This window comes from Bos taurus, chromosome 20, assembly GCF_002263795.3.
Source record: "Bos taurus isolate L1 Dominette 01449 registration number 42190680 breed Hereford chromosome 20, ARS-UCD2.0, whole genome shotgun sequence".
Lineage (NCBI taxonomy): Eukaryota > Metazoa > Chordata > Mammalia > Artiodactyla > Bovidae > Bos > Bos taurus.
The window spans coordinates 58586089-58595909 of record NC_037347.1 but is presented as its reverse complement, the minus strand read 5'-3'; the positions used below and the strand labels follow the sequence as shown (position 1 = coordinate 58595909).

The 9821-nt window shown below is 50.8% G+C and overlaps 1 protein-coding gene across 2 annotated transcripts in view; it reads left to right on the top strand.

Annotated features, from left to right (window-relative positions):
• Positions 1–906: 906 nt before the first annotated feature.
• Positions 907–9821, top strand: part of OTULINL (OTU deubiquitinase with linear linkage specificity like) — a 31049-nt gene continuing 22134 nt past the window's right edge. The window contains exons 1-2 of one of the 2 annotated variants that reach the window (XM_010816847.4): positions 907–1066; positions 3554–3665. Coding sequence is in view for 1 of the 2 variants with exons in the window: in NM_001102171.1 (NP_001095641.1) it covers positions 1009–1066 (58 nt within the window). In the remaining variant the exon portion in view is untranslated. 2 annotated transcript variants of the gene reach the window in all.

The following is a 9821-nucleotide window of genomic DNA, read 5'->3' as shown; positions in this document are numbered from 1 at the left end:
AAACCACTTTAAGAGATGATCAATTTTGTCAATAACCTCTCCTAAAGTAAACTAAAGGAAATCAGTCCTGAATATTCATTGGAAGGACTGATGCGGAAGCTGAAACTCCAATACTTTGGCCACCTGATGCTAAGAGCTGACTCACTGGAAAAGACCCTGATGCTGGGAAAGATCGAAGGCGGGAGGAGAAGGGAACAACAGAAGATGAGGTGGTTGCATGGCATCACCACTCAATGGACATGAGTTTGAGTAAACTCCGGGAGTTGGTGATGGGCAGGGAGGTCTGGCGTGCTGCAGTCCATGGGGTCGCAAAGAGTCGGACACGTCCGAGCGACGGAACTGAAAATAAACTGCGTACTATGTAAGCACATCACCATTCCACTGAGTCAGGGGAAATAAAGATCAGAAAAAAACAGCCCAATCTAGTGGGTCAGGCCCCGGGTCGACAGCTGGATTACAGCCTCGCCGTGACCGATTAGCGCCTTAACCTTTGGGCCAGGGAAAAGAATCCTGCAACCTTGCCACTGAGGTAACCCTCTCTCCCACATCATCCCACTCAGCAGGCTTCTTTCCTTCCCACTCAATGGGCCTCCGATATAAAGCTCCAGGGAGGTCGAGGATTCCGCCAGGTGGCACTGCTAGGATAGTTCCTGAGACGAGGGTCTGCATCCCAGCAGTAGCTTCCCGCATCCTAGCAGAGCACACCAGAGGCTCTCCGCCGCTCAGGCTCGGGAATCCAGACAGGCGCGGAGGCCCCGCCCACTCCCCCAGTCCCGCCCACCTGGCCCCCGCCCCCGGACGCGGCGCGGCCTCCCATTGGCGCTCCGGCGCGTCCGTCGAACCCCTGGGGTGCCCGGGGGCGTGAGCGCAGAGTGCGTTCCCCGCCCCGCGCCTCCAGCGCCCACCAGCCTGCGGCCGGGGAGCGAGCCGCGGGCTCCGGCGGGCGGCCGCCGCGTCCGTCAGACCCAGCGGGCGAGGCTCCGCGCCCGTCGGCAGCGCGCGGCCGGCATGGCGGCGCGGAAGAGCCCCGCGCCGGAGCGGGACCGGCCTCGCAACCACGCCTCAGGTGGGCCCGGGCCCTCAGGGACGCGCTCTCCTGGTTGGCGCAGCCTTTGGCGTCGGGAAGCCCGGGACCGGCGGTCCGAAGGGTGGGGAGTCCCAGGGGGTGGGGAGGGGAACCGGCTTCAGGGTTGGGGCGGGCGTCGGGGGTGGGGCGCATCTCTGTCAGGAGCTGCCCCCCCGGGAGGCAGGGCTGGTGCGGGTCTCGAGGAGGCAAGCGACCCGCTGAGGCGGCGCTGGCCAGTTCCCGGACAGAGAGCGCGGGCTCTATCTGGGGTGCGGTGTGACGGGGTTTGGCGGGGGCGCACTGGCGCCGACGAGCGGCGGCGTCCCCTCCGAGCTCGCTGTCTCTCTGGGTCGTTGTCGGAGGGAAGTGGACGAGTTTCGCGCTTTGCCGGCAGAGGATGTGGTCCACACCTTCGCTGCAGTCGAGACCCGATGAGCGAACGGAGAAAACTCCCGGTTTTTGAAACAATAACAAACCCAAAAAATGTCACCGGGGGCAGATCGCCAGGGTCTCCGCCCTCGCCGGATGAGGGGAGGGGGTTGTTTGAGCCTTTGAGCCCCAAGTTTGAGGAAGGGGAGCTGCCTCTCACCTTGGAGCACGTTCCCGTTTGCGTGTGTCTCTGGAAGCCACCCCAGGGGTGAGAACCCACCCATCGGTGCATTTGGGGAGAGCGCGCGCCTGTTGCAGCGTCGATGGAAAATTGGATAGGACAGTTTCTTAATTGGGGGTTCTTGGTCCGTGCAGGAACTTTTACTTCACACAGCAGACTGTTGGGTGTGTTGGGAAAACAGCAGGGTTCTCAGTTAGGACAGGAGTTCTAAACATCATTCCGCCCAGGAACCGTGTGCCTAGACGTCTACCATTCCGGACTTCTGGATCCTGGTCCCTAAAAACGAAGGCACGCGGCTAAGCTGATCCATCAAGCCCCTCTCAGTCAAGACTTCTGGTGACTGACGTGCCTCCCACTCCCAAAAGTTTGGAGAACGATCTCATTTTTCAACTTTTCTGCACCTTGGATTGTTATAGAATTAGCCCAATATTTCCTGTGGGTGTATTCATCTGAACTTTTTATTATGTGATTTTTCTTCCCTTCTCTGTGGCTTATTTTGGCAGAGAGAGCAAAGATGGAAGTGGAGGTAGGGGTACAGCTGGAAAAAGCTAGCTGGGGAGGCGGAAAGATGTCTTACTCTGGGCTTAATGGAGTTGCCAGGAATTTTCCCTGCCAACGCACCAAGTTCAGGGTGTGCCAGCGCTATGAGCGCAAAGAGAATTCTTTCCTCGGCCCCAGCCCATGGAGACTGCAGTCCGTGTGTCAGTGGAAGAGTGTGATTCAAAGACCAGGTTATGGAAAACTTTCTTCAAAACATAACCTCCACGGACTTAAGAGCATACTTTCCCTTCTTTGCTGGTCATGTTTGGGGGTGTGGGGGTGGGGAATGGGGGATGGACAAAGTTTTAAAACCAGTTGCCAATGCTAGGGTGGAGACAGGTTTTTTTTTTTGTTTTGTTTTCAATTTTTTTAGCTACCCTTAAGACTTTTGGTAAGAGACCAAGATTCACTTTTGAGATAATAGTGAATGTTAACAAGTATCATTTGCCGGTAATAAAACAGACAACAGCAGAAGAAATCCCACTGAACAGACAGGGATGGAAGGAGTTTTTTGGTAGCCATTTTAACTATTTCTTTTTAAGTATTTGGATACTGAGAATCATGAACTAAACATGCATGGTATTATGGGAAAGACACTGTCAGCAGCAGAATATTAGACCAGGAAGAGGCACCATGGGTCATTTGCAGAAGATGGGAAGAAGCAGGGAAGTGCGACTAAGCTCACCAGTCCCAGCGTTGCCCCGGGGTCTGGTGTTTGAGGAAGGGCTGTGTGCCTGCCACTCCATGGGGCTCCTCTAGCTTCTGGCAACCATGCAAGGTATTTAACTTCCTGTTGGTTCGGGCACTGCTGGGGTTTCTTGCTGAGGCCCATCTCCATTTGTTTAGTACCAAGAACTGGGGATAAATGAGTGTTCAACCGTGTACTCAGGAGCCACAGGGCTCCCTGTGGCCCCTGGGAGTTGACCTGGGGGACACAAATGTCTGGTGTGGGAAGGGGTGGGGCCCAAACGCCAAGTCCCCTCACTCCAGCTCCACATAAACAACCTGTGTTTCTTTACTTGTTTTATATGCTGTTCTGGGTAATATTTTGTTTGGGGAAAAGAGTTTAGAGATAATGGTAATGGCTAATATGTTTGAGTGCTGCTTGTGTCTTTCTTATGTATAAAGAGCCTAGAACCACTGGCCCTAATAAGCCTTCAAAGGTTAGCTGCTATTCTTATAGTGATTATTATACTAGAAGGTAGCTGTTATTTTTATCCCCATTTTATGAAACTGTGTCCCACATAAACTTGTAGATGCCCCCACTTTCCCATTTAACTAACTTTCCTGTTAATTAAAATGTGTATTCCTCAATATCATGGATTCTTTTATTCCAGAGCCATTCAGGGATGACCTACTTTATGTTTGAAGCAGGTGTTTTCTGACCTGCCCTATGCAGCCTCTGGCCTGGTCCCTGGGGTCTTCACAGGTACCACCCTGGGCAGGCAGGTGAGTTTTCCTGGGGAGCGTCTCTGTGTTTCACTCGAGAGGGCAAATCAGAAGAGCTGGCAGCCTGATGGCAGGTGGAGGCTGAGGGTGGTAAGGCACACCCAGCCGCTCCTAGCGGACTGCAGAGGAGAGCTGAGAACCAGCAGCCTGTCCCATTGCCTGTGCCTTCAAGGCCTTTGCTTTCAGGAGCGGAACCACACACAGGGGACCCTGGGAGGGACCGTGGTGGCAGGGAGCAGAGGAGTGATTGGCTCCCTGTGCTCTGTGAGCTGCTTGTGACCTTGAAGAGAAAGGTTTCCCTTCCTTAAAAAAACAGTCTGAAGGCTGAGGAAGAAGAAAACAAACAGTGCAATTGAAAACACATGCCCACACCAGAAGCCCACGACAGAATGCTTAAAATTTTGCAAGTAGCCCACAGCCACTATTTATGTCGGCTTGTTTGTGTCCCACTTTTATTCTTCTACTCTTCCGTGTCTCTGTGTGTGTGTGTGTGTGTGTGTGTTAGTCACTCAGTCGTGTCCGACTTTGTGACCCCATGGACTGCAGCCCGCCAGGCTCCTCTGTCCATGGAATTCTCCAGACAAGAATACTGGAGTGGGTTGCCATTTCCTTCTCCAGTGGGAAATTTAGTAGTAGTTTAGTTGCTAAGTCGTGTCCGACTCTTGCGACCCCACAGACTGTAGCCTGTCAGGTTCTGCTGTCCATGGGATTCTCCAGGTAAGAATACTGGAGTGGGTTGCCATTTCCTTCTCCATCTGTGTCTGTGAGATGGACTAAATACCAAATAAGAGGTAAACTATGGTACCATGTGTTTTAGCTGAGTAGAAACTCTTTTGATTGGCACAATTGCTGAATTTGAAAGTGACATTTTTTCCCTGGCTCCTGGGAGTGGGTAGGTGCAGTCTCCAGCCCGCAGGCTGTCCCTGCCACAGTAGCAGTGGGTATGGTGCTGGACTTGGAGACACTGCTCATGGAGAGTGTTATGTAATCTTTACAACCACCACCCTGTGACGCCCAGGATGGTCACGGAATTTCCTCAGAGTTTCCAGCTAGTAAGTGGTGGCTAGGATTCAAACTGGGCAGCCTGGCCCCTCCCACAACAGATTCTTAACTATCCGCCTGCTTCTGTCTCCTGAAACAGTCAGACTAATACCTGGGCGCGCTCTGGTTTCCGAGGCTTGTTGTTGTTGCTCTGTTGCTAAGTCACTTCCAACTCTTTGCGACCCCATGGGCTGCAACATGCCAGTCTTCCCGGTCCTTCACTGTCTCCCAGAGTTTGCTCAAACTCATGTCCATTGAGCCCATGATCCCATCCAACCATCTTATCCTCTGTTGTCCCTTTTCCTCCTGCTCTCAATCTTTCCCAGCATCAGGGACTTTTCCAGTGAGTTGGCTCTTTGCACGAAGTGACCAAAATATTGCAGCTTCAACTTCAGCATCAGTCCTTCCAATGAACATTCAGGACTGATTTCCTTTAGGATTAACTGGTTTGATCTCCTTGCTGTCCAAGGAAGTCTCAAGAGTCTTCTCCAGCGCCATATTTTGAAAGCATCATTTCTTCAGCACTCAGCCTTCTTTATGGTCCAAGTCTTATATCCATACATAACTATTGGAAAAACCATAGCTTCCAAGGTTACCTCATCACAGTTAAGTTGTTCTAAAGTAAAGTTGGGTTATCGTTTTCATACCATTGTTGTTTAAGGGAACTCTGTGTTCCGTCTGTGTACGGAAGAAGATTATGAAAAAGTCACCATTATCGAGCTAAAACTTCCTACACGTGTGTTTCTTTATACACAGCTTTGAAGTCTCTATGTACCTTTTAAAGGAGTTAATGGAGGGTTTGACCTTTCTCTCCTGTCCCCTTGAATCCTCTGGTAAATGTTCAGTTACTTAGGACAATCTGTTCTGGAAACAGAGGCTGTATATACATTTATTGATTTGTAATTAATTTAATGGAAAAACTTTTAAATGTCACTTTACCTTAAGTCAACAGGAAAAATTTTTGTGTGTGTACTCATTTTTCCAGTGACCTTTTATACGAGTCACATTCTATTTTTCTACTTTTTCATTTAATCGAGCCAGAAAAGACAGGTGGCGTCATGTTTAAAATAAGAGGATAATAAAACGTTTATGTTCATTTCTAGAAGACTGAGGACCATTGTCTGTTAGTACTGTTGCTGGGATTCCCAGGTAATAAACAACAATCCCAGAAATAGCACGTAAAACGCTATGCTCAATAAAATTCTGAATTAAGAATTTAATAGTAAGTCTTATTGTTGATTTAACCAGGTGACTCTGACTTTAAGTGTATGTGGAATTGTTAGATGCATAGTCATTTAAAACACCTTATTAGTGCTTTCTCTGCTTATCCTGTAACTGATTTTTTTTTTTTTTAACCTGGGTCATTTTTTTAAAAGTGTTTATTGAATTTGTTACAATATTGCTTCTGTTTTACCTTTCAGTTTTTTGGTGGTGAGGCATATGGGATCCTAGCTCCCAGACCAGGAATCCAACCTGTATCCCCTGTGTTGGAAGGTGAAGTCTTAACCACTGGCCACCAGGGAAGTCCCTTGTTGCTTATTTTTTATTGAATATTAGGGTTAGTCTTCCTACGGGCTTCCCAGGTGGCGCTAGTGGTAAAGAATCTGCCTGCCAATGCAGCAGATATAAGAGACAAGGGTTGATCCCTGGGTCAGAAAGATCCTCGGGAAAAGGGCACGGCAACTCATTCTAGTATTCTCTCCTGGAGAATCCCATAGACAGAGGAGCCTGGTGGGCTACAGTCCATGGGGTCACAAAGGGTTGAACACAACTGAAGTGACTTAGCAGCACACACAGTCTTCCAGAAGATGGAGAAATAACATAATTGGAAGTCAGTTTCTCAGGAGAGTCCTCTGCCAATTCAGAGAGAAGCAGAATCCCAGCCCCTCTTCCAAGCACCAGTAGCTGCCCTGATACTTGGGTTTGGCCTCCTGGGTGGGGTTTGAGTGCCTGCAGCCCCCAGGTCCTTCAGGAGCCTTCCCAGCCTGGCCTGGCCCCGGCCTGCAGGGCTCGGGCACCCCAGGTGGACTCTGTGCCTTGGGCTCTACCTCAAAGGTCAAGGTGGACATCAGATGTCAAGCCCAGGTGGCTGGAAGGGACCCAACACACTGGGGTTCTCAGTCTCGGGCACATCGGACAGGCTGTCCTGGAGGCCCTGCCCTGATTGCAGGGGGTGGGGTTGGGGTTGGGCAAGAGCCCCAACCATTTTTGTAAATCTTGTTAACTGTGAATCAAATACAGCTGTCTTTTTCTCTTGAAAGGAAGCGAGCCACGCATCCTGCCTTCTCGTGTGCCCCTTACAATGGACCAGCACTCCTGTTCCCACCACGCCTTATGGACACAGGCCATGTCCCCAGGGGCTCAGGAGGGGAGGTGGGCGGGGACACAGGCTGTGAACCACTTGTAAAACCTGCCTCTAAGCCAGGGCAGAGAGGGTTCCCCAGAACGTTTGATCTCTCAGGTTGAAGAGAAGTGAACTGAACTTCTTCCAGGTCTTAGAGTAACACCAGGCACACTGTGGATATATTTCCTGACCTGTGATTGGTTGTTGAGTCGCCAAGTTGTGCCCGACCGACTCTTGCGACCCCATGGACTGTAGCCCACCAGGCTCCTCTGTCCATGGGATTCTCTAGGCAAGAATACTGGAGTGGGTCTCCAGGGGCTCTTTCTCACCCAGGAATCAAACCCAGGTCTCCTGCCTTGAGGTAGATTCTTTATCGACTGAGCTATGAGGGAATCCCATAGAAAGGTCTCAACTATTTTTTTCTTTGGTAAGTTATTTTTTGTTTTAATTTGGCTGCGCTGGGTCTTAGTTGCAGCCCCTGGGGTCTTCAGTCTTCGCTGCGGCATGCAGGATCTTTAGTTATGGCGGGCGAGGTCTTTCAGGGGCAGCATTCGAACCCTTCTTGTAGCGTGTGAGGTCTAGTTCCCTGACCAGTGCTCAAACCCGGACCCCCTGCCTCGGGACCGTGGAGGCTCAGCCACTGGACCACCAGGGTGGAGGTCCCAGGAGGGCCTCAGCTTTGCTGTGAGAGCTCTGAAGTGCCAGGAAACCTGGGTGCTCTGTGTCCTCCAGATTGGCTGCCAGGACAGGTGAGAGGACAGGGGAAGTGGGAGAGAGGGCCAGGCAGCGTGCTGAGGATCCTCAGTCAGCATCCAGGTGTGAAGGGCTGCTGGCACTGACATCATCAGGCCGGATCAGCTATGTCTCATTCTACTTGTCGCTTGACCGGGAGTTCGGTTCATAGCTAAGGCTGCCCGGCATCTTGAAATGCAAATGTAGCCAATGGAATTATTCATATCCATGTGGCGTCCCTCAGTTTTTGCACTTGAAGCCCTGAGAGACTCGACTCTATTGATTCCCTCCTCTGAAATCTGAAGTAGAGAGAAAAATCACTCGACCTGAGAGCGAGTTTATTAGATGGGTTCATCCCTCTGTTTTGTTCCCTAAACATTGGTTAAACCCCCTTTGGGGTTCTCAGCTGACTGTCATAACAAGGACTAGTACAGACACCGCTTATACACCTACCTAGTACTGCCCTCGGAGAAGGCAATGGCACCCCACTCCGGTACTCTTGCCTAGAAGATCCCACGGACGGAGGAGCCTAGTGGGCTGCAGTCCATGGGGTCGCTAGGAGTCGGACATGACTGAGGGACTTCACTTTCACTTTTCACTTTCATGCATTGGAGAAGGAAACGGCAACCCACGCCAGTGTTCTTGCCTGGAGAATCCCAGGGACGGCGGAGCCTGGTGGGTTGCCGTCTATCGGGTCGCACAGGGTCGGACACGACTGAAGCGACTTAGCAGCAGCAGCAGCGGTACTGCCCTGTTCCTCGTGCTTTGATATTTCAGCGTCCTCTCCCACATAGGCCTCACTGATGCATTCACAGTTTGGGCCCATCACGTGTGCAGCTGCAGACCCCTCACGCCTGCCCCAGGCTCCTCAAGCTTCCTCTTTTGTTTCTTGCTGTCCTTGAGAAACTGGTCGCCTCCATGGAGGCCTTTGTGGGAAAGGCTGTGTGCTCTCAGGTCAACGTGTGATACCTGCAGACCTGCGTACGGGCATCTCGGGGCAGAGTCTGTGCTGGCATTTGTCAAGGGCTCGTGTGTCTTCTGTCCCCGCTCAGGGCATCTTGCCTGTGGTGCAAGTTTTGAGTGATGTTTTGAGTCTTTTTTTTTTGTTTAAATAGTGAAAACTTATATATTTGGAATTAGCCAGCTGGACTCAGTTTAGATGATCCAATCTTGTTGGCAGTATCCAAAGTGTCACAGTCAGGAGCAAGTTGACACAGGCCTTCTTCTGTCCATCAGGCCTGGTCTGGGTGTTGACCTTAGCCACCTCAGTGTCGCAGCCTGTCGAACTGGGTGCTTGTTGGCCCTGATATCCACAGCGAACACGTGGGTTGTTGTCGTCTGCTTTCTTCACGACTGACTTGGTGGTGAAGAGGGAATTTGATGATGGCCTAGTGGTCAAATTTGTTTCTCCTAGGAGCGCTCTCTTGAGGATATTTGGGCTGCCTCCTGAGCTGCAGTGTTCTGGGCCGCCAGAAGGCGGGTGACATCCGAGTCTTCTTTATCCTCTGGCTGTGGATGCCTCTCAACACGCTTTCTTGGCCTCCAAGCCTTTGCTTTGGCTTCGGCTTTGGGAGAGGTAGGGACTGCCTGCTTCACTCTCAGTGCCACCTTTCATGAATTAAAAAAAAAACAAACTCAAGTCTAGTTTAACTTCAGTTGTTTCACAGCTTCTTAAAATCCTGTGCCTTGTACCAGCACATGACAATTCCGCCATGTCTTTATTCTGAGGAGCTGCGTATCTAGCCAAAGTCAAGATTCTGTTTCTGTGGAAGAAGAGCGAACAGTCCTGGGGTCGGCTGGCAGTCTGTCCTGGAGACACATGGACTGGATTCTGACTCCATTGATTCATTTTATTTATTCCATAAATATTTAGGAACTGTCTACTGTGTTTCTAGGGACCAAGAAAGCAGAGTGAAAACAGAAACAATCCCAGTCCTTAAGACATGTACCTACACAGAGAGACAGACCCTAATCAAACACAAACACAGTTGTGTAAACTGTGATGAGTGCCATGAAGAGGATGCCGCGTGCTGTTAGAG